The sequence below is a fragment of the Ammospiza caudacuta genome, chromosome 9 (genome assembly GCF_027887145.1).
Source record: "Ammospiza caudacuta isolate bAmmCau1 chromosome 9, bAmmCau1.pri, whole genome shotgun sequence".
NCBI lineage: Eukaryota > Metazoa > Chordata > Aves > Passeriformes > Passerellidae > Ammospiza > Ammospiza caudacuta.
The window spans coordinates 7,685,264-7,710,634 of record NC_080601.1 but is presented as its reverse complement, the minus strand read 5'-3'; the positions used below and the strand labels follow the sequence as shown (position 1 = coordinate 7,710,634).

The 25,371-nt window shown below is 45.1% G+C and overlaps 1 protein-coding gene across 2 annotated transcripts in view; it reads right to left on the bottom strand.

The window, feature by feature from the left end:
- PRKG1 (protein kinase cGMP-dependent 1) overlaps positions 1–25,371 on the bottom strand; it is a 351,680-nt gene that overhangs the window by 36,455 nt on the left and 289,854 nt on the right. For both annotated transcript variants that reach the window (XM_058810052.1, XM_058810053.1), the window contains one exon: positions 21,593–21,667. In XM_058810052.1, coding sequence (XP_058666035.1) covers positions 21,593–21,667 — 75 coding nt within the window. The remainder of the gene's footprint in view (positions 1–21,592; positions 21,668–25,371) is intronic.

Genomic DNA, 25,371 nt, shown 5'->3' with positions numbered 1-25,371 from the left:
AAGGAATCAAGGGTTTTCCTTTCACTTTTCTGACTGAATTCAGAGGCAATACCTATAGATCCCTTGGGGATTTTTTTTCTTTTGGAAAACACCAAGGGGAACATGGAAAACAACTTAGGAAAACAAGAATTTTGCATTAAAATTCCAAATTAACTATGCAAGGCCAATAAATCCCAAACTGGATTCCAAGGTACCACTGAACAACACTAAAGGTATTTTAGGGAAAATTGTTGGGATTCATTGGGAAAGAGCCTCAGTTCCACCTTTGGAAAGCCAGACATGATCTCAAGGAAAGCTCAGCCTAACTACACCTTGAAATTGCTCTAATCACAGTAGTGGAAGATGGAATCTCCCCAGCTAATTACAAAGTGCTAATTAGATCCCAAGAACCCCAAAAATGGTGTCAACTCCAAGGAGCCCTTGTGCCTCCAGCCTCCAGGCAGGACCTGCATGGGAAAGGTCACCATGGCAACTCGGTTGCAGCTTTCTCTTCTTAAATTTTTTAAGGAATGTGGGGAACAGATCAATAAATTGATGATGTCAGACACACTTATTTGTCCAACTCGCTGTGTTCACCACTTACTGTGCATTTGTTCAGGTCCCAGGGGTTTCAGGCAGCTCTGCCAGTGTTTTGCCCTCGGTTCTTTTTTCCCAATGGGAAATTTTTTCCCTGTGGGAGTTAATCCCTTGCAAGAGGGATTCCAGCTTGGCTAAGAGGCAGAGCTCTACCTTGAGAGAGCCTGTGTTCCTTCTCCAGGGGCTGGAGGGGCATTGCATGGAATCATGGAATGGTTTGGAATGGAAGGGACCCCAAATCCCATCCAGTGCCACCTCTGCGATGGGCAGGGACACTTTCCAGCATCCCAGGCTTCTCCAACCTCATATTGAGCACTTCCAGGGATCCAGGGGCTTCTCTGGACACCCTGTGCCAGGGCCTGCCCATCCTCCCAGAGAACAATTCCTAATTCCTAATATCCCATCCATCCCTGCCCTCTGACAGTGGGAAGCCATTTCCTGTTTCCTGGCACTCCATCTTTATCCCTCTGGCCAATGCTCCAGCCGTGCTGCCACTGCTGGTAGAAGCTGTTCCATTTTCCATCCTAATTTACTTGGGAAAAAAAGAGGTGACATGGAAGAGGAATGAAGGGAATATCACAGAAAATCCTACTGGAAAAATGGGAGCAGGCAGGAAACAGATTTTCCCTCACAAAGAGGGGTTTGGTGCACCCCTTGTTTGCTCGTGCAGACAGATGAAAATGTGGGAAGAGCTCATTGAACCAACCCCATCCTGGGATCTCCCTGCTCCAAACCCACTTCTAATTGGAGTTACCTGCTGAGATTTTGCTTTTTGTGTGAGCATTGCTTTGGAAAGCAAAACCAACATCTTGGGCCATGCAGGTCCTTTTGGCTCCACGTGGGATGGACTCTGCAAGGCAGGAAGAGTTCAACACCTCCACACAAACAACCTTTACCTGGCAAAAGGCAGGAAAAGGCAGAAGAATGAAGGGTTCATTTGGAGAAAATGTGGAGAAGCAGGAAAACCAAAGCACCTGTGCATGCACAAACATCCAGGAAAGGTCTAAGGGTGAAGAAGAGGAGAATTAGGAGGTCTCAGCTCTCAGGAAGGTTATTTTGGCACAGGGGAATGGCAGGGCCATCTCTGGGATGGCAGAATTACACCCCCAGAAGATGCTGGAGACAGGAAGGCTACACCAAACAGCCTGTCCTAAAAAAAGAGTAATTTATTGTGCTAAATCAGCTTAACAAAACAAATTATAAAATCAACTGTAGCTGGAAATTCCAGTGTAAACAAGGAAGGATGAGATTTCTGTGCACCCAAAGGATGAGCATGGGTGGCTGTGATCCGGTTTGGGTTGTAAAGGACCTTAAAATCATCATGTGATGGGCAGGGACAACTTCCACTTGCTTCAAGCCCTGTCCAACCTGGCCTTGGAAACTTTCAGGGATTGAGCAGCCACAAGAACGTGATAGATAAGAAAAGATAAGCCAGGCCCAATTCAAAGTCCTACCTTTGGGAGAACCTCCTTGTAAGAGAAAAATCATGATCTAACATTGCTGGAGAGAGGTTTCATATAAAAGCACCACTTGAAAAGTCACAAAAGAGAATTCAAAGAGCAGCTGAAGGAGCTGATGAAGAGAATGAAATCTCAACAGAGGCACATGGGGATTTGGACAAAGCCAACACATCCAGCATGGTGCTAGGAGAGGTCAGCAGGAATCTGGAGTGCCTGAGCGGCAGCAAGAGCCAGGATATTAAAAGCAAGAGCACCCTTCAAATATGAAGTAGTTTCAAACAAATCAAGAAAAAGGAAAGAAAAAAGAACCAAACCATGTCCAGCTGAAAGGGGAAACGCCATCAGACAGAACAAAAAAAGGCAAATAACAACTTCAAAAGGCTTCAAACCAAATAATAAACCCTTCCTGACCACAGCAGCAGCACGAGCCTGACCATAGGCTGTGGAGACCCTACAGAGACCCTCTGTGAAGAGCCCACCAAGGAGAACAAAGCCATGTGGGAGAAGCTCAGTGCACTTTTTACCACTGGGCTGAATGTGGAAGCTCTTGGGGAGAACCTCCCAGCACATCTTCCTTCCCAGGGAAGCTCCAGGGGAGCCCCACTGAAGTGTCAGGAGAGGACCCAAGCCCACCAAGGGACCAGATGGGCCTCCCCCAGCACTTCTGTGTGACCTCCAGGATGGAAGTGGCTTTTTGATGGGATCCAGAGCCCTCTGGTCCCCTCAACCCAACATCTGTCCCAACAGAAGCACTTGACACATGGATAAATCAGAGTTCTTTGGGGAAGTGCCAAGGAGCTTCCCAAGCCTACTGGAGCTCTTTGAAGGAGTCCCCAGGCACATGGGAAGGAGAGATCTGCTGGATACAGTTGGCTTGGATTTCCTAACGGCATCTGACGAGGTTTGAAAGGCTCTTACAGAAAGGATATAAGAAGAAAGGTCTGTGCATTGATTAAAACAAAAAAAAAAAAAGTTCAAAATGGGAAATGCATGGCTCGTTTTCCTAATGGAGGGAAGCCAGCAGCGCTCAGATGCTTCCTGTTGAACATCTTTAGGGATGAACTGAAAAAAAAAAGGAGAAGAAGTGAAGTGACAGCATTGGTCAAAGATATGAAATCACCAAAAGGCTGAGGTGAAAAATTGAACAAGGAAATAAAAACTGAGAGACAAGGTAATACCTACACTTGAAATGAAGTGGAATGAAGTGAGGGGGAAAAAAAATCCTGCATAAGGAGGTGGTGATGGTGTTTCATCCACCTTTACTGCCCTCAGCTCAAAAGCTAAGGAGTAAATTTGGAAAAGGTACTGGAAAGTGATGGTGAGGGGCACAGATCTGGAGTGGATTCTGTGCTAGGGGAAAAGACAACTGGCAGGAGATGGTCAAAGTTGAAAAGGTCAGGCTGTGCCATGGAGAGCAGCTGTGCAGATTCAGGGAAGAGAAACCCACCAAGGAATGCTCAAATCTATCGACATCAGGAAGTGCCCAAGTCCCAAATCACTGGAGAGCAGAGGAGGCCAATTAATAAATCAATAATCACCTCTTTGCTCTTCTCCCCCTTCTGGACATCTGCTGGAGGGCATTGGCAGAGACAGGACCCAGCTGGATGCACTGAGGCACTTCCAGCAGATCTGCACAGAACTGGGATAAACTGGGAAACTCAAGAGCCCTCCTTGGAGTGTCTGAGAGCACCAAAACCCAGAGCTGTGTTTCTCAGCCTGCCCTGGAAGCTGTTTGTGTCTGACATGGTGAGACAGGAGCTGCTCAATCTTACAGCTTGTCTTGACCAGATAAAAGGAAGTTCTTATCAGGCATTTATTTATTTCTTTAACACATGGCAGCCAGGCAGAAGCAGAGTTCTCAGTGCTCTGCTGCTATGCTGACATTCACCACGGGAAAAACTCTCAAGTGCTCCAACATCATTGAATTATTAATTATCCTGTGCTAATCAGGAAGAGATTAGGAAAACAAAACCAAACAAACCACCTGAACTCCCAGTTTTTTGGGGTTTTTTTTTTACCTCAGGTAACTCTTTGTCTGGGAAAGAGGTTCAAGCTTGCTCATTTGGGGAATCCAGCCACCAAAAATCCTGCACATCCCAGCAGTTCAACATCATTCCTGCTTTTCTGATGGAGCACAACATTTCCTAAAACACCTCCCACACACTCAGCTGGGTTTAGAAAAGGGCTTGTGCCAGCCCAGGAGCTGAACTTGCACGGGTGAGAGCTCCCCCCAAACCCCTCCAAGCCACATTCCCAACACTGGAATCTCATCCCAGCTCTGGAAAATTCAATGGGAGCAGCAGCAGCTCTGGGGTGAGGACACAGAGGGGACCAAGGGCTCTGGTTCACCACACCAGAGGCAGCTCAGAGGCCAGAGGATCAAAAGCAAGGAGCCACCTGTGACCCTGAGGCTGGGGCTGCTTGATGGAGTCAAAATTCAGATGAATAAAGGCTCCTAAAAGCTTTCTGTGAACGTTCAGCCACTCAGAGCAGCAGAAAAGAAACAGAGGGAACCAAAATGAGCTGCAGAAGGACCTTGGGAAGAGCCTGGCAGAAGCACCTCAGTGCTTTCCCAATAAAGATGAAATAGAGATAGAAAAAAATAACCCAAATTTCCAATGCCCAAACCAGCACGGGCATAGCATCAGCTCTGGGGTGGGGACACAGAGGGGACCAAGGGCTCTGGCTCGCCACACCAGGGGCAGCTCAGAGGCCAGAGGATGAAAAGCAAGGAGCTTCCTGAGGGTTTCTCAGCATCCCTTTGAAGGTTCCTATCCCTTCTCCAGCACTTTCCCATACTTCCACTGGAGGGCAGGAATATCCCACGTTTCCAGGGACGATCCTCCATCCCATTGCTGCACACCTTTAAACAGCCCTAGGAAGGTCCAGCCTTTGGGGACATTTGTGTGCTCCTCCACACCCTCATTTGGTTTCTGTGCTGCTTTTATGGAGCAGGATAATTAGCAGAATTTTTTTTTTCAAAACATCCTAATTATTTTCATCACAGTTTTGTCCCCACAGCCATGCCTGCCCTCCCAGTGCCCTCCCCTAATTTGCTGGCACAATTTTCTGTAGGAAGCACAGATATACTGGAATTCCATACACCTGCATTGATTTACACCCTCACTGCTTCCTCAGGAGACGAGGAAATTATATAAGATATTTTTGGCTGGAGTGTGGCTGTGCTGGAGGGATCTGCAGAGGGACCAGGACAGGCTGGATCCATGGGCTGAGGTTCAGCAAGGCCAAGTGCTGGGTCCTGCCCTGGCTCAGCCCAGGCCCTGCAGCTCCAGGCTGGGCACAGGGGCTGGAAAGGGCCCTGGGGAAAGGCCCTGGGGGCTGTGCCAGGGCTGGGCAGGAGCCCAGGGGTGCCCAGGGGGCACGAGGCCAACGGGGCCTGGGTTTGCCAGCCATGAGGTGGCCACAGGCCAGGGCAGGGCCTGTCCCATGGGCTGGCCCTGCTGAGGAACCCCAGGGCTGTGTCCAGTTCTGGGCCCTCCTGGCCAGAGAGCCCTGGAGGGGCTGGAGCGTGTCCAGGGCAGGGAATGGAGCCCCAGGAGGGGCTGAGGGAGCTGGCAAGGGGCTGAGCCTGGAGCAAAGGAGGCTCAGGGGGCCCTTGTGGCTCTGCACAACTCCCTGCCAGGAGGGGACAGCCAGGGGGGTCGGGCTGTGCTGCCAGGGAACAGGGACAGGACAAGGGGAAAGGGCCTCAGGCTGGGCCAGGGGAGGCTCAGCTGGGACAGCAGCAGCAATTTCTGCATGCAAAGGGTCAATTAGTTCTTATCTATGTCACAGTCCACAAACCCAGAGTTCTACAGAACTTCACTGTAACAAACTAAAAATGGAGCTGCATCTCTCTCTCTACAAGGCCTTTTAAGGATAAACTGTCCAATTAAGAAATGACACCTGAATTATTTTTACTTTTAAATCAATAACCAACCACCCATGACCTGCAATGCAGACTTTCTTATCCAGTTACACAAAACCACCCAAACCCATGGAGAAGAAGGTGAAGAAGAAGGACCAGCCTCTGCCCTGAAACCTCCATCTTGTTTATGTATATTACTATATTCTAAAACCTTAAACTCTAAATTTTCCACCATGTGGTATCACACACTTCTGTTCAAACTCCACACCCACAATCCCAGTTCTCTCATTCCATTTTGGAATTCAATTCCAGGCCTTGTCAGGGGCTGCCCAGGGAGCTTTGCAGTGCCCAGCCCTGCAGGTGTCCCAGGCAGGGCTGGAGGTGGCACTCAGTGCTCTGGGCTGGGGACAAGGTGGGCACTGGGCACAGCTGGGGCTCCATGGGCTGGCAGGGATTTTCCAGCCTTAGTTATCCCTGGGATTTTGTGACAATCTTGCAGAGCTGACCTGGGGACCTCTGGCTTGTATTCCTGTATCTTTTTTAGTGAAAACTTGCACCAAGAGTAGAATAAAACTGATTTATTGTCTCCCACAATGGGACTTATAGCAGTTCCTGAAAGGGTCACACTTAAGGTTGGTCTGCTCAGCAGATTCTGTGTGGTTTCCAAAAGTTCTCTCAGAATGTTCCCCAGCAAAGGCCATTGAAGACACAAAGCTGCCAGGAGACAAAAGGAGAGGTTTTTCATGGAGAAAGAACTGCTCTGGTGAGCAGGAGGCCACCACCTGTAACCCTGACATTGAGGCTGCTGCTGCTTGATGGAGTCAAAATTCAGATGAATAAAGGCTCCTAAAAGCTTTCTGTGAACACTCAGCCACTCAGAGCAGCAGAAAAGAAACAGAGGGAACCAAAATGAGCTGCAGAAGGACCTTGGGAAGAGCCTGGCAGAAGCACCTCAGTGCTTTCCCAATAAAGATGAAATCAAACAGAGATAGAAAAAAATAATCCAAACTTCCAATGCCAAAACCAGGCTCTGGGATGACAATTCCTCTCAAAATAACCACAGGAAAGCATCAGCTCCATGCTGATGGGCTAGAAGAAGGATGGAATGAAGGATGGGCTAGAAGAAGGATCACCAGGAAAGCAGCAGGAAAACAAAATTTAGCTTTATACAAACTACAGCACCACAGGAGTCATGGCTGAGCAAGCTGGGACTCTCCAGCCTGAAAATTGCCCACAACTCACCATTTTCAAGATGTATTTAGTAAAGGGAGACATCATTTCACTAAAATTCAGGGGTTTTTGGACTATCTGACTGTTTAATATCTGGGATCATGCTGAACATGCCCTGCTCTAGGAACTCTTCCACATTAAATACCTGATTTTCCAGCTTAATTCTACGCTATAAAGACCCAGTGTTAGCTCCTTACATGGGAAATAATTCTGCAGGTGAAGCTTTTCCCACTTGGTGTCCTTCTGTGCCAGTTGTTCCCAGAAGATGGAAGAGGGCAGGATGATAACAGACCTGTTTTTTTAGGAATTTTGGTTAACTAATTTCCTCTCTTCAGATCTATTTCCTGATGTGGAAATTGAAGATACACTGGAGATGTGCCCTGGGGCAGATCACCTCTGGGATGTCTGGGATCAGGTCAAAGCCTCATTTTTCTCCTCAGGAGAACAGGAAGAATGTGAAAAAGCAGAGCAAACATGTGGTGATATTCCCTGGAATATTCTGGTGGGTTCACAGGAGCTCCTGGAAAGGTTTTACAAGAAGGAGCAGAATGTTGCACACCAAACTCACCCTCCTTGTGCTTTCCCAGCAGAAATCTCAGCCCTTCCAAGGGGATGATCCCTTTGTGTGAGCATTCCAGACAAAACTCAGATCACAGCAAGGATTTGAACTGTTGGAGCAAGTCCAGAGCAGGCACCAGGATGAGCAGAGGGAAGGAGCAGCTCTGCAGGGAGGAAGGGCTGGGACAGTTTGGATTATTCAGCCTGGAGAGAAGCTCTAATTGTGGCTTTCCAGTGCCTGAAGATATTCCCAAGAAAAATTGAGACTTTTTATAAAGGCCTTCACTTCTGCAGTGACTCCTCCAGTTTAAACAAAACCTTCGTTTAGACTTCTCCAGTCTAAACAAAACCTTTCCAAAAGCCCATTTCTATCTTCAAAGGGGATCACCTTTTCCTTTACAAGTAGGTTTTACTCTGTCAGCATCTTTAATGAACACCCAAACTCTACCTGCTGCTCACTGAGAGGATGAGAAACCCAGAAACATTTCTTTTTAAATGTAATAAAACAATCCTTAACCAAGGGGTAAACAGTGATTGCTGGGGTTGAGCTCTACAGCCAAATATGTGGTTTCTGATAAAGATCATCTTCCTGCACTTCCCCTCTGCTAATGGCTCTGCTGTCACTTGAAACTCCCAGGAGAGCCTTAATGCCTCCTTCCTTTCCTGGAATTAGCAGTGGAGCTTTCAGATGAGCTTCCCTTTGACTGAAAACGAATCAGGAGAGGCCTGAACTCAGCTCTGCACCAAACAAACTTAATTCTGTGCGATTTTCCTGTCAGGCACCTCAGCCTGATTAACACCAGGCAAGGCAAGGGGGGGCAGAGCTCCTTTGTAAGCTATACATGGGGATTAGGAGTGTCTGCATCCCTCAGGACTAAATCAAAACTGCCTTTTTAAGTAGGTGCCAATGTTTTAGCTTATTAAGGCGCAAAAATGTGGTTCTCTGTTTATTTTTAAGCAGAGTGGATTTTGAGGCTTCAGCTGTGGTATTTCCAAAGCTGCCAGGGCTCCAAACCCCTCCCCTGGATTCAGGGATGGGAGGATGAGCCAATTGCAGCCCAAGGGCTGCAGAAAACAGGAGCCTCCAACATCAGAAGCTCTGCTGGTATTGAGCAAATGACTCTGCTGAAATCCCAGAATCATGGAATGGTTTGGAAGACACTTGAAAGCCCACCCAGTGCCACCCCTGCCATGGACAGGGACACCTTCCACTGTCCCAGGCTGCTCCAACCTGGCCTTGGACATTTGCAGGGACCCAGGGGTAGCCACAGCTGCTCTGGGCCAACTGTTTCAAAAGCCTTTTTGTTGTCTATATCCTCACCAAATCTGCTGGATTTTAAACACAGACCTCTTGGAAGATGAAAAATTCATCTTCACCTTGTTGACACTCTGCATTCAGAGCATGGCACCCACATCCTTCCCAGTCAGGCTGAAGTGCAAACACGGAATCATTTATGTTGGAAAAGACTTTTCAGATCATTGAGCCCAGCATCTTGTCCAGAATTCCCATCATGGTGCTGCAAGCAATGTCCTTAAGGGGATTTTCCTAATTATTTCCTGCTCACTATTTCAGCCCATCTGCATTAACCACTGAGAGAAGCAGCAGATCCTGAAGGATCCCCTGGAATGGGGGACCTGCAGTGTGCTTCTCATATACAAAATTTTACATGAACCCCATTTCCACCTCATCAGCTGTAATTAATTGCACCAAAAAGAGAGGGCTTTGATAAAATTTTCACTTGCACTGGAGCACTCTGCACTAAAATAGCCATAAAGTCAAGCACTACAACCTGTTATCTCCTCCTCAATCCCAGCTTTTCAGCATCCCACCTGGATTTTCCAAGCAGAAAATGTTTCAGCAAGGAGGGACTTGATGATTATCAACTCTCCTGCCTTGATTGCTCCTTTCCCAGTTTATTTGGATCTAAGCTGAGTGTTTGTGCCTGCCAATTCAGAGGAGAAACAGAGTTGTGTTTTCCAAGACTTCTCCTCATCTCTTTATTCCCCACTGCTCTAACAGCCCAGGTTCCCATAGAAACTGAGAGTAAAGAGCAGAAGTGTAAAAAATACAAATTAACAGGTCCAAGCTGGCAATGTTGTGTTTTATTGGACAAATAAATATCACTAATGGGCACTGGGCATTTCTAAGGGCAGAGCCAGATAAGGCTGCACCTTTTCAAATAAAGAGATGGCACACAAATGATAATGCCCAGACTCACTGGGAAGGGTCCCACTTCTGGAAAACGAGCTGTTTTCTGCATTATTCAGTTTTGGAGGCAGCAAAACCTGAGCTCCTCGTTTATAGGTTTGATCCTGACTGCCCAAATCACCCCATTTTGAAGAGGCTTATCCCACTTTTGGAAACTGAGCTGTTTTCTGGATTATTCATTTTGGAGGCAGCAAAACCCCAACTTCTCATTCACAGGTCTGATCCTGACTGCCCAAATCACCCCATTTTGAAGAGGTTGATCCTACTTTTGGAAACTGAGCTATTTTCTGGATTATTCCGTTTTAGAGGCAGCAAAACCCCAACTTCTCATTCACGGGTCTGATCCTAACTCCACCAATCACCCTAGCTTGAAGATGTTGATCCCACTTGCTGAAGTTGAGCTGTTTTCTGCATTATTCAGTTTTGGAGGCAGCAAAACACCAGCTCCTTGTTTATAGGTCTTATCCTGACTCCCCCAACCATCCCAATTTGAAGAGGTTAATCCCACTTGCTGAAGTTGGGCTGTTTTCTGCATTATTCAGTTTAAGAGGCAGCAAAACCCAAACTCTTCATTCACAGGTCTGATCCTGACTCCCCCAAATCACCCCAAGTCACTTTGGATTCTCGTCTCTCAACACTGGAGCTTTGCAATGTGGGAATGGGGCAAAACCCACTAATTTAGGACCTTCTCAGGTGGAGTTCATAATTGTAAATGAGCATTGGCACAAGGATTGAAGTTCTGTGTACAAAGAACTGTAAAAATAGGTTTCTGAGGAAAGAGCAGGCTGGATGCTTTTGGGTGTATCTTGGAAGTGGTCTTGGATAATTTTATTTTTTAACAGTGAAAGGGTTTTTTTTAAATTGAAGGACTCCAAGTTGATTGAAAATTATCACTTTGAAATTAGCAATTAGAGTCCAACATGACAGTAGGATTCTTCCCAATAAGAACACTGGAAATGGGAGAGAAATACTGCTGGGACTGTAATCTATTCCAAGCCATGGAGAGTTTTTAGAAGGCCATAATAAAATATAATTGAGTCTTTTTTTTTCTAGAGACATTTTCAATGCCATTTGCAAATCCTTTGGCATCCCTGTTGTGCCTTCTCCAAAGGGGTGGCACAGATCAGCCTCTCCTGAGCCCCTGCAGCAGAAGGAGTGATGCCCACTACTAGAAATGTTCTTTTCCTAAGTAATGGCATCCACTGAAACTTGAGGAAAATTAGGAAAACTTTCAAACAGCTGAGTTGTTTGCAATTATTTTCATTTCCAAGCCAGGCTGTGCCATCCAACCCTCACTGACTCAAAAGGAGAATTCACTGCAGCAGCTCCTGTTGAGTTTTTGAGCAAAGCAGCCCCTGGCACCCCCCAAGCTCAGCTCTCTTATTCTCACCTCCTCTGTATAACTGCACAGGAGATGCTGCAGGTCAAACAAATATTTGAATTTCTTCCCCCCAGCTGTGTTTAAAACAATTTGCAAAATGCTTGAAGCCATGCAAAGAGATTCACATAAAAGGACACTTGAGTGGAGAGACTCCCACCTCAAACCATCAGCAACCCACCAGCAAAGGGAAGGTACAGCACTACTTGTTCCCAGCCTTTACCCTCTCCTGGCTCTCCTGAGAAGTCTGAGTGGTTTCTCCATTTACAAGGAGTTGGATAATAAGGCACTGATAAAAACCTGCATGCCTGGGAAACAATGGAGAGGTTGAAACACAAATAGAAACGGGAGGAAATATTCTTCATTTTGCTGCTGCATTTCCCAAACTCAGTGAAAAGAAGTTCAAATTACCAGAGTTTTAGCTGGTTGCAAGAAAAACCAGCTAAAACCAACTAAACCCAGCTAAATCTCATATATTTCAAATTATTATTTAATATTCATATTTAATAGGAATATATTTAATTCTCAGGGGACTTTGGGAAGCGCTGAGTGTGATCTGTGACCGGTGCAAGGCTCACTCCTGCAGGACTTTACCCTTTGCAACCATAAAACATGAGAGCAAATCCTTTTTCCTCTAAATGTCAGCTTCAATACTTAGCAAGGGCACGTGTGAGCAGCAGGGAGCAAAAGCCTTGGAGCAGCATTTTCTCCTGGATCTGCTGTTTTCCCAAGCAGGAGGTCACGTCCTCACTAAGCACTTGCTCAACTCTTAAATATTTTCATGTCTGAATCTGACCCAGATGCAAAATATGACAACTCAGCTCCTGCATCCTTATTAAAAGGATGATTTGGAGCAGTGGGGTTGGTAAAACAGCTTTCAAAGCCAAACTGCAGCTTTGGAAGTGGGATGCTGGAAGTGGGGGAATTTAAGGGCACGGCTGATGTTCCAAAGTGGAGACTTTTAGTTTTGTGCCAAGCCAGCATCTGCAGGGACTCCCTGACAATTTCCCTGTGTGTTCCAAGAGTCCCAGCCCTGGCCTGGGCTGCTGTCAGCCCTGCTCCCATTTGGGGCTCCTCAAAGAGTTCTGAGCCATGGGGATTCCATGCTGCCCTCCAAGAGGAATGAGATCACTCCTGTACAGGGGCAGCCTCCAAAGGGCTGAAGGAATAAGAATCCCTGTGTGAGGAATGCACCTTGGGATGGAAATGCACCCAGCACTGAGATTTAATCCATGACTAATGTTGTAATAAGTTAGCCAAGACTCCATTATCTTCATGAAGGAAAAGCCAGATTGTTATTGTGTGGCTCATATTTTATAGGATTATCAGAAGGCATTGTGTCAAATCTTATTTGTTGATAATACATCCACATTGGCTGGTGCATGGTATTTTGCATATCTATCAAACTTCTGTATTTCTCATTAGTTTACATACTTTCTCTACTGATTCTTATGAGACAGATCTTATTGTTTATACAGATGCACGTATTTTAGACCCTAGGAATAGATTGTTGTGTTAACAAGCTCTCATTCCTCAGATTGTTTTTACATGAGAACTTGCAAACTACTTAGAAGTGACAGGCCAGCTATTAATTTAGCTTAATTTTATGAGGCTTTTCTTTGATAATTTCTCTACCTGTCTGTGACAGACTCAGATCAGGACCTGGAGCTCTGAAGGGCTTGAGGGAGGTAAGGCACAGTTGTTTAACACAGATCATCAACAGCTGAGCAGATTCCAATTGCACACTTTGATGCTCATGGTATCACTCTAATCCCTCGCTCTGTGATCAATAAATGATGTTATTTGATGTTTTCTACAGAGCAACCCAACAATTGTACAGGAAATGACAGGAAACCAAGAGATAGCAAAGAAAGGGCTCAAACACATCTCCCTGTGCTGCTTTGCTGAGCAGACAGAGCCAGGAACACCTCACTGCCATCACTAAAATGAATTTTAAATACATCCACGAATGAGGGGTATTTAACTCGCATCAGAAATTTAGTAACAAAAGCCCCATTAAAAACCTCCAGGCAGTTTTACATTGATGTCCAACATAATGGGCTAGATCAGGCTTTCATCTCTTCTTTCAAGGTTTACAGGCACTGAGCTCTCACACATATTCACAATGTCATCTTATCTATATTTCTGATGTTTCATCTTGTTATACCTCTGCAGAAACTGTGGGATCAGCTAAATCATGACAACTGTCCTTCCTTTCTTTTTTCTTCACTTTTTTTTTTTTTTTTTCCAGATGATTTAAAGATTTAGAGCTCAACACTTCTCAAATCATTTCATGGAGCGTTCAGTGAGACACAGAGAAAAGGGAGCAAATGCAACTGAGGGAAAATCAATGTAAGTGGAGCAGAGCACAGCCAGGAAAACCAAGTGCACTGTCCAGTGAGGGGTTTGGGATGCCCTAAATCTGCTCCAAGGCCAGGCTGGATGCACTTGGAGCAACCTGGGATTAGTGGAAAGCGTCCTAGCCCATGGAACTGGATGGGTTTTAAGGTCCCTTCCAACCTAAACCATTCTGTCATCCCAAGTGCTGCAAACAAGCACGTGAGAAAAAAATAATAATAGTAATAATAATAATAGTAATAGTAATAATAATAGTCATAATAGTCCCACAGGTGGAAGCAGGAAAGGCACAGACCTAGAATCCTTTCCTTGAATCCCAGAATGGTTTGGAATGGAAGGGATATTAAGGATCATCCAGTGCCACCCCTGCCATGGGCAGGGATACCTTCCACTGTCCCAGGTTTTTCCAGCCTGGCCTTGGGCACTGCCAGGGATCCAGGGGCACCCTGTGCCAGGGCCTGCTCACCCTCCCAGGGAACAATTCCTAATTCCCAATATCCCATCTAAATTTCCATTCTGTCATTTTGAAGCCATTCCCTGCGTCCTGTCCCTCCATCCCTTGTCCCCAGTCCCTCTCCAGGTAAGGAGGAGATGAGGGTAGAAATCCTGAGTGGAATAGGGACTACATTTGCACTGGAAGCTGTGTATGGACAGCAATGTGAGCCCTCAGGAAGAGTGATTGTTTTCTACAAAGAAGATGAAAAAGGGCAGCTCAGCTGTTTTGGTGAGATGGAGATGTCTGCAGTAGCTTTAGAGTTAAAGCTACACTGTGTTTTTCACTTAAAGTGGGATTAAATTCTTCCATTTCACAGTTGGGTGATTGAATTTCATCTCCCAGTGTGACACAATTTCTGTCCTGGGGTCAGCTGAATTTGCTGGGCACTTTTTGGGTACCACACTCACTGATGTTAGCAGGGAGAACAATAAATATTCACTCATTTTGAAACAGGAACCTCCACCCTCTACTTCCCCTCTCCCTCAGTTAAAACAACCAGCATTCCCAAACCTTGGAACAACTCCCATAAATCCTGGCCTGGGAAGCTTTTTGGGTGAATGGGAAGAAACTTCTTTATCTGGCAATGCCTTTGCCAAGATAATTTGACATCAGGGAGACAACACTGTCCCACCTCCAGCCCTGGTGCTTCCCTCTGGGTCCTGCCAGACCTTCCCTGGGTACCAGCACCAGCAAAACTTCTGCCCTTCATCTCTCACTGGCTCTACTTCTTCTTTCCTTTCTCTTACAAACTCTTAGATATAAAAGTGAGGTTGGAGCTGCTGAGGCACAGCCAAGCAGAACTGGACTAACACAGAACTGCAGCTCTGGGAAAGGCACAAATGATCTCACACCTGTTCCCAGCAGTTCCAAAATCACTGTTTCCCTGTAGCAGCAGAATCACTCACTTTTATTTGGATTACATATTTTGTTCAAGTGCCTCCCTGTTATTTAAGTCAGCAGATAACACTGGGACAGAAATAACCCATCTTGCAGTGGTGTAATCCCTAAAAGCTGTTTAGATAAACCCTCAGGACAGCTCCAAAATGTGCTGGACAACCAATTTACACCACCAGGGGTGCATGGAAATGTTTTAATGCTGCCTTTGCCTCGATCCCCCCAAAACTGGCCAAGGTTTCTGGTTGAAGCACCAAGCCAGCACAGCACAGAGCTCTGGGATTAGCAGAGTATTCCCAGCAGCTCCTGGGAGAAGGATTCCCATCCATGCCACAGGAATGGTTGATATATCCAAGGCACAGACCATCAAATGTTTCCACCACATGCAGCTGGTGTGGAGGTGTCCACATTGCATTTCTGCTCCCTCTGGGATTTGTTATCCTAGGGATGATTGATTTCTGCTGCAGTTTTCCTTCCTCAGTACAGCTTTAATTCCATAAAACAAAGAGGACAACCCCAATTCCATAAAGAAATGCAGCCAGCTGTTGGAAGAGCAGCACATTTTAGAGGCACTGACTTTTCCACACCATCTGACATGCCATTATCACATCCAAAGGTCAGCAGAGCAAGGGGAGAGCACAGAGATTATTACCTAAATAAAACAACCTGGCTTTCAAAAGGTCATATACAAATCCCTGGTGGGTGACAGAGCATTCCCAGTGCTCTTTCTCCAGAGGGAAGCAGCCACCAAGTCTGCCTGGTGTGGTCTCTGTGTGAATAATTCAAGTCTGCAAACAAACAGCAAGTCCCCCTCAATAAACAAAGTCATATTTAGCAGTTACCTTCACTTAGGGACATCACCCTGCGTGCTCTCTTGCTGGGCTCTCACATTTTCAAATGATTTCTGAGATGTTTTCTAATTCCAGCCCTATTTATTACAGCAATCAGGAAAATGTGACAGAGCTGGATACAAACTAGCAGTGGCTTCAGGATGGAATGACAAATTATTTAAGGCTGAATGCTGGGAAAAGCAAAACTCTCCAGCAGGAAGAGAAAAAGCTCTTCCATATTAGAGGCCAAATAATGCCACCTAAAAACTCAGTTTTTCTGAATATTAAATGTTGCAGCTCACACAAACAGAGCAGGTATCAATGATCAGTTGTTGCTTCCACACAGCCCTCACCAGAGAGGAGAAGGGTTTTAATTATTTACACAGCTTAAAAGAAATTACTGCAACCTCTGCTTTTTATAGCCCTGAGGAGCTTTTTGCCAGCTTTTTGCACTTCCCACAGGATTTCTCCCCAGTCTGGCACCACGGATAGCCGAGGCAAAAGCTGCTTCCCAGATGGTCCCTAATTCAGGGAACGAGGGACACAGAGGGGGATGGAGCCCCTCAGCACAGCTCCATGAGGCTGCAAAGCCAGCAAATATTGTCTCTTGCAGGAAAAATGACATCCCATGCCGTGGTGGATTATTACAGCCAAAGTCTTCCAGCCCAGCACCAAGTCAGGTCCTCACTAAATCATCCTCATTAACTGGCAGCTCCCATTTTGCAATGCTAACTCTGCCCATTTCCCTTCTGTCAGGGGTTAAAATCTATCTCAGCTGTATTTATAAACAAAATAAAACCATTCTTCTCTAACACTCAGGGCTGTTTTAGCCACACAACCCCAGGGCTGGCTGGATGTCCAACCCAGCAGGCTGAACAGAGACCTGCAGAGACAGCATCTGCAGGCAAAGCTTTCCTAAGGTTTTCCATCACACCAAAACAGGAGTTTCCATGAAAAAAGGCTGGTTTCTGCTCCTTTTTATGGAGCTGAAGGGCCAATCCAGCCTCAGTGTTTCCTCATCCTCAGTGGATCAAGACTGTGACCATCACTTGGACCTACAGACACCAAAATTTCAACAACCAACTCTCATTTCTGGATGGTGGGATCTTTCCTCTACTCTCTCTCCTCTTAACCTTTATTTCTTTTCCTTAGATATCTCTATACTTTTATATTGTTTCATTTCCATAGGTATATAAAAGGGAAAAATATTCATAACCACCCTCTGCAGCAAAATTAAGTCAATGAACTACTGGGATGCTTTTTTATGAATAAATGGAGTGAGAGAGGGGGTGTAAGGTGAATAAAAGGACATATCAAGGACTGAAAAAGAGGACTAGGAAAGGGGACTGAAAAAAAAGGTTTGGATAGAATCATTCAGGTTGGAAAAGAGCTCTCAGACCTCTGAGTCCAGCTGTTAATGAAGCTCTTCATTAAAACACAGCTCCAGAAAGATGAAGGGCTCTGGGGCTGCAAGGACATGGAAAGGCATCATACACTAAATAAAGGTTCCTGTTCCCTCGAGCCCTGGGAAAAGCAGCTGATTTTGGCTGTGAGTATCCAGACATTCCCCCAGGGCTGCCATACAGCTGGGATGGGAAATAAAACAAGGGAGAAGTACAGTCAGAACAACCTGCAGAGAGCTTGGAGCAACAGCATGAAGGCACTAGAGTCCAGGCTGATGCCTTAAGTCTTAGTTTTGATATTTTTCAGATTCTGTGCTGCCTTAGTGTGTAACCCTGAGCTTCATATGGAGTGTCAGCAAGTTCTCTTCACAGGCTAGTTAGACAAAACAATCCTTTTCCAACCTGAGACCAAGGACAACTGTTACAACCTCCAGGCCAAAAAGTATAAACAATGGTGAAGACAGAAATATGAGAAGGGTGGGACTTCATAACCTAAAGCTGTAATTGGACAATTAACTCCAATATGCAAATGGAGCAGAACTGATCAAAGTGACAGACCCCGTGACCAGGTGTCCATTTTGTGCCCATTTTGGTTCACCTTGGGTGCAGCCCTGGCTGGGCTCTTGTGCTGCCCAAGGTGGATCCATGGAGGAGATCCTTTTAATAAATCCCTGCTTTATTCTTTAACTCTGTCCAGCCTCTGCTCTAGGGCAGCCTTCTCAAGGCACCAAGGCTTCAGCTGGGGATCAATCCCAAGCCCTGCTGGCACAGGAGATGGGCACTGGGAGCCAGCTGGGAATGTGATGGGAGCACTGGGACAGTGATCTGGGGGCTGTGCTCGGCTGGGCACAGCCAGGCAGTGCCAGCTGTCCCAGCTGGGTGACAAGGGACACCTCAGTGGTGTGGCTGTACCACCAGATAGAGAGGAACCTCTGCAGCCTTGGTAAGGGTCCAATAATTGCACAGGATCAATGCCAGAGTTCCCAGGTTGGGATGAGCCCAGCAGGAGGGATTGGCGTGCCCTGAGCAAAGGGGGTCACTGAACCTCGCCCCACTTGGCACCACCAGCTGCAGCAGAAGCCACCCTCCTGCGTCCTCCTGGATTTATGGAAGCTGCTGGAGTGGCTCCATCTGGAAGCAACCTACACTGAGATAATCCTGATGATTTGGGCATCTGCTTCATGCCCTAAATGCCACTGTGGCTGGCCCTGGCCCTGGGACACTGGGAGTATTCAGGACTCCCATTTCCTCAAAACATGAAGCAAATTTTCCTCTCTCCTTCACTTTTTATGAGGCAACTATAATATCCATTAGTTAATTAATTCATTAAGTCATTTGAATACATTCAAGGGGTAGAATATTATAATTCATATTATAGTCTGCACAATCCTATAATTAAAATCATAGCCTACAATTAAAATCTTGGTCTCACAGATGACATGTCTGCAATTGCTGGTTTAAGAGAGGGAACACCAAGGATGTACATTAAAGGGAACTGCCAACCCCAAGCTGACAAAAAGCAGGAAAATGCCTCTAAAATAAGAATAAACTCAATAAATAGCTCAGCTCTTCCAGGCCTGGAGGACAGATGGATACATGGAAAGATATTCCAAGCCTGTAACTTCTGCCTAACATCCTCTCAGCCATGCCCTGAGCTCTGTGACTCCAGGGATGTGCTCCAGCATGAAAATGGGAAAAAAACCCCAGTGCCACTAATTTTGTGAGCATTTACAGTCCTAAAATGGTTTGGGTTGGAAGAGACCTCAAAGCCCAACCTCTTCCACCTCCTATTACACCAATCCTGCCCAAGCTGGCCTTGGTCATCCTGATCCATTTGATCCACAGGAGGCATCCCAAGGCCTTTTCCCAGCTGGCAGTGAGCTCTGAAAAGGAGATGGGAGCTAAAAAAAGACGAGCAAAAACATTCCATGGGATTTGCATAAAGCCTCACAAACCTGCCCACGTTTTATGTTCCCAGTTCTTCCCTACCACAAACCTCCCCTTGGAAAAAATAGGCCCTTAAAGGACAATTAGCTGGAGCTAATTAACTGCTGCTTGCAAAGGAATCCAGATTAAACTTGCTGCCAAGGAGACTTTTCTCCCAAAGAGTTTTGCCTCTGGAACACCAAAACTTTCTGGAAGGGCTCACAATTCTTCTGGGATCTCTCCTCAAAGAAATTTACAATTTTTCCTGCCTCTATCCATCCTTCTGCTGGTTTTCAAGGAGCCCAGCAAACAGGAATATGGAATTTAATTGCTCAATACTCTATTTATCAATAGGGCATTCCTTTTTTTGGATGTTTTTCCAGGCAGACAACACTGATCCTTCCTGGTCTGTCTGAGGCAAAATGTCAAGATGTGACAATAATGTCACTGTCACCCCCACTCTGCAGTGACAGGGCTCCAGCATGGGCCTCTGACTTTAAAGATAAAAAAGTTGCTATCAAAATGAATTGGTTCAGCCTTTTAGGGAACAATTCCTCCCTCAGCAGGGCCCTGCCCTTCCATTGGGATGAAACACTTGGCATTAGAAGGACTGGAGCAGATGAAAGCTCCAAAATGTGAAGGTCAAAACACAGTGGCTTCCAAAAGGAAGAGTTTCTTCCAAAGAGGTCCCAAACTGCAGCTTCCCCCACATTGTACAGCAGATCCTAAAATTCTCTGAACTACCATCAAAATCTCCTCAAACTGCATCCCCGATGTTCCTGGGATAATAAATACTCAAGAATAGATCTTAAATTATAGATGTGGGAAGGGCACATTTTTCTTGGTGCTAATGGGTTGTGGTGGCACCTTCAAAAACCTTCTGTGACCATGACATTGTTTATGACCCAACCCAAAATTCCCCAGTGTTATTCCCAATGTTTTCTTCCCTTCTGCTCTGATGGAAATCAATATAACCCAAATAGAAACACTCCAAAATTAATACAAAATAATAACTGAATGACCCTAGGATATTTGGGATCATCTATGTGAAGCATTCCATGCCCCAAACCCCCTTTTTTGGGGGAGGGGATGGTAAAGGAAGTTGACAGTCTCCCATCTTTTTAATTGGGTCAAAAAGAATTTAGGGAATTTAACCTTTTTAATGGAACTCTTTATAAGAAGGAATCTTACATTTGATCTGAGGCAGAAAAATATTATTCCAATCCAAAATGCAACCCTTTTAACACCTTAAAATTAATTAAATATAACATTTCAAACATCACTCAAACATAAGAAAAGAGAAATAATCTACGGGTATTTTGCAGGATTAACGAGTTTTGCTAATGAACTGAAGACTTTTGAGATGGATCTTAGTTTCTGAAACAGACCAAGAGTTATTTTTAATCAATACTTAATTGGGAATTCTCACTTCCCTCAACAGAGGTGCCCAATACCTTCAGCAGACACCATTCCAACCCCTGTGGTTTAATGAGAAGTTTCTATGTATAACCCCATTGGAATCTGCAATTTAAGCAGTCACTCGGAGCATTTGACTTTGAGAAAACACTTCCCCCCTTCATTAATGTGCTATGAAAAAAATCCCCATAAAAGCAAAATAATTAAGAGGGAGCAAAAGTAAAGAAATTTTGTATAGAGCAAATTTAATTTTCTTTTCAACAACTTCTGCCTTTTAATTGTGTTTGGTTGATATTGAGCATCTCCCAAAGAAGAACAGGATCCTCTTGAAAAGCTTTAATCATTGGGATAGAATCAGAGCTCAAAGACTACAGATTAAAATCAAATTGCAGCTCAAGAATTAATAAAAAGTGTGGGAGTTTAAAAATATTTTAATCTAATACTCTACATCTCCCTTCTGAAAGGAATGAATATTTATTGTGGACTTCAGATGAATATACTGCTTCACATCAAGGCAGCTCTAGCTTTTATCCTCAAATGACAAATTCCACTGCCCATCCTTTGTCTCAGAACATGTTTGACTTTGGAAGGTATTTGAGAAAGGTCAGAGCTCTCTAAAGAAATGAAATGCCTTCAACAACAATTCCCTCATTGACAATTCCCTCAACGACAATTCCCTCAAGTGCAATTCCAAGATCTGGAGTTTCTCACCTCACAATGTGTTTCTCATATCCATATTTCAAGAGGATTTCTGGATTCAAATATTGTGATTGAGCAGGACCTTGGGACCACCTGGCTTTGGAGGAGACCCATCTCCATATTCATGGGGAGAACCAGGGAGACACGAGGAGGAAAATTCCTCCATCCGCAGGAGGAATCTCTCCTTTTTAAGCTCTTTGGCATTATTGCACGGAGAACAATGAGGGATTTTTTGGGAATTCCAGTGGAATTCAACAAACAGAAGTTTGAGACTTGATGCTGAGCACTTACTTTGCTTTTGCTTCTGCATCCTCATAGGCTTTGTTGGAGACGTCATCCAGGCCCCCGATCAGGTGCTTGAAGGAGCTGTAAAGACAAAAGGACTCTTTGAGAGGAAAATCACAGAATCACCAAGGTTGGAAAACACACTGAAGATCATCCAGTCCCAGCAGGTCCACCACTGAACCCGAAGAGACTCCACCTGGGAGCCAAGCAATCCAGTGTGGCTTTTTGGCAGCAATGGGACTGGATCTCAATGCTGGTGATCCACCAGGCCCAGGCCTCAGGAATGCTGGAGATGCAGAAACCAATGCCAAGAAGATCCAAAATTATTTATCCAGCCCACTGAAATGGCTGCTGAAGGTTTTCACCCTCCAGTAGAAGTTTTAGAATAAATGTGGCTGGTGGGGGCACCTCAACCATCACATCCCTGTCCTCCAACCAGGAATCCTGTAAATCCCTCTGCTTCCAAAGTGAAATTTTCATTTCTGGATCCCAGCTTTCTCATCTTCAGAGAAAAAGCATCCAAAAACATGTCAAAGGGGGTTCAAACTGAAAGAGAGGGAATTCAGGTTGGATATTGGGATGGAATTGTTCCCTGGGAGGGTGGGCAGACCCTGGCATAGAATTCCCAGAGCAGCTGTGGCTGCTCTTGGACCCCTGGCAGTGCCCAAGGCCGGGCTGGACAGGGCTTGGAGAACCCTGGGACAGTGGAAGGTGGCCCTGCCCATGGCAGAGGTGGCACAGGATGACCTTTAATATCCCTTCCATTCCAAACCATTCTGGGATTCCATGAAAAACCAGAAATTACCAATTGAAATCAGTCAATGCCTTGAAAAAAAATATTCCAGGTGACAAGCCTACTTTCTACTACCCAATTCCAGTATTCCCAGTGGGTCTGTCTGAAAAAAGCAGGTTTGCTTTTTTCCAAGGAAGAAGAATTTGAAAAGATGAACTGCTGCAAGCCAGAGTCTCTTGACTGATCTCTGCCTTAATGTCACAGCCTCACAAATGAAAATCCTGCAATTCTTCTGTGCTCCTGACACTCCTGAGGCACGAAACACAGAGCTGAAGAAAAGGAATTGCTCTAAGTTGACAAAAAAAAAAACCTGAAACATTGAAAAAAATAAAAGAAAAAGCCACATTTCTGACATAAGGAACAAGAAGAGGATGTTTAATATGGTGCTTTCTCAAGGAGGATTTGTAGGATCAAAGAGAATGAATGGCACTGAGCAGGTGAGGGAAATCCAGGGCAGCTGGGGAAACGCAGTGTCCTGCCAGGCACGGGGTGAGCTGGGATAATCAGTGTTCCTGGGATGGGAACAGTGGGACCCTGGGTGGCTCAGACACACTGACAGTCCCCAGAGGGTCCTTCAGGAGATGTCTGACCCTATGAATGCACCCCATGGATGTGTGGAGATAGAGCAGAACCAAGGGAGGCACAATTATCCTGTTGGAAAAAGCCAGATTTTCCCCATCACTGTGGGGCAGAAGGTGACAACTGGGAGAGCTGGATTGGATCTTGAGCTGCTGGAAGGGCTTTTCCAGAGGAATTCCCCTCTCTGGGGCTATTCCAGAGCTGTGTGCACACAACCCTGTGCTCTGACATTGCTGGAGCAGGGAGGTGCCACCAGGTGCCCACTGTGTGCCCTTCCAAACTGACCCATCCCGGGATTCTCTGCTGGGAATTACAGCTCAGGAAATGCCCTCTGCCCACACCAACTTCCCCAGTCTTTCACTCCACTTAATTCATTATATTTTAAATAATACAATCAAAGAAATCATTTTTGCAAGCAAATTAATTAATTCATTAATGAGGAAGAGAAGGCACAAACCCTTTGCTCTCGTATAAACTCGTGTTAGTGGGTTTTACCCAATCTAATTACTAATATTTTTATTATTAGGACATGTTAATAATGGGAGTAACTTTTCAACCCCAAATTCCTTGCTCAGCAATGAAAATAGGAACAACTCAGCTCCTTCAGCACCTCAAGTTTTATCTTCCTGCTGCTGGGAATGTGCCACAGGATGAAGCCAAACCTTGCAAGGTAACAATGAAACAAAAGCAGGATTGGGCTGTTAATGCCTAATTTCACCCCAAACAGGTATTTAGGCAATGAATTAACACAGTAACACCATCCTGGAAGGCCACAAGACATAACCTAAGGCTTAATTTGTGATTTAGGCTTGGTTTGCTCAGGAAAATGTGGCAGGGTTAAAAACCTCCTTTTTTTGGCAAAGCAAATAAATCTGTTCCAGTGAAACAGCAAAGAAGAAAAAGTCACTGAAAGAAGTAACAACAGTTTCTCCAAACTCCTTAATTTTTATTAAAAATTTTAAGCCAGATTTAGCACTGGGCAAGCTATCAAAGTTCACTTGAGTCCCTTTTTTATTGCTCATCTCAACGTTGTTGAAGTCTCAGCTCAGTCCCAGAATTCAATCAGAAACTGCTCGGGTTTTTTTCTCCCCGTGGCCTTTTCTCTTCGTTTTTTCTATTCTCTCCTCATAACCAATTTTCTCCATGGATAAACTTTGCTCTGACTGGGAGAAACAGCAGAGCAGCAAACCCTAAAATCTCCCCTGAAAGAGCTCGGCTCAGCTTATATGGGGTCAGTCATGCCAGGATAATACTTTTTTATTTCATTTTTCTCCAATTTCCCTTGCCAGGAGGGCCGATCCAATAACCTTTGTTGACACCTCACAGCTCTCCCTGAAAATAAAAACAACCAAACCCAGGCTTTGAAACACAGACAAAAATGGGAAATTAAAAGTGGAAAAAATGGGAAATGCAAAGCGGAAAAGCAGAAAATAGTTGAAATATTTAAAATGTTTCCTTAAAAAATCATGCATCCTCTTGATAGGTGCAGCTGAAGAAGACAAGAATCTGGAAAAACAGCATTTAGAGTAAATTCCAGGTAATTCGGTAAGTCTCTGTCAGCAGCAGCTGGGCTTTGAGTTGTTCTGGCTCTGATCCATCAGCTCCTCTCTCTCTCCATTTGCATGAGGCAATTTTGTCCTCCCAACACCCACAGTGCTGCTAAATCTCCAAGCTCCAGGAAAACGTTGTTGGCACCATAAATAAATTATATGGAGGGGAAAAAAATCCCATATAAATAAAAGATGAACCCGAATCAACCTCGGTGTAAATATTCCGACAGTTCAGGAGCAGCCACAAACACTTTCAAACACTTTCTCAGTTTCAAGAGGTAGGTGTGAAAAAAAAAAAAAAAATAATTATAGAGTGGCACCAACTTGTCCCTGAGGGTGCCAGTGATGATCCAAACGTCAGGAATTAGTTTGGAGCCTTTCCCTCCTGATTTCTCTCCATACAAAGGGGCTGCAAGTGAAGTCTGTCTGTGCATCTTTATTCAAACTGATCCACAGAACAGACGCTCAAGGCGTGTCTGCACCATTTTTACCAGAAGACCTTTTACAGACAAGTTCCTAAAGGACCAATCCATCAAATCTAGCACATATTTGTTAACTTTTCCCCAAATGTACTTCTGGAACAAATCTAATAACGCCTCCAAGGAGCCTGGAAATTCACCAGGATGAGCTCTGACAAGGCCAAGCTCAGAACAATTTGGAGGCAGCACCATCGAGCAGCTCCCAGAGTAACTCTTTTCCCAGAGGATGAATTCCTGCAGTGCCACCACAGGAAAAACTTCATTAACAACAGCCTTGATCTTGTAGGGTCAAGGCAAGTCCTAAAGACAGAAAGTCCATGAATTGTAAATAAATAAATTAAAAATAATTTAAAAAAAAAAAAAAAAACCAAAACCAAAAAACAA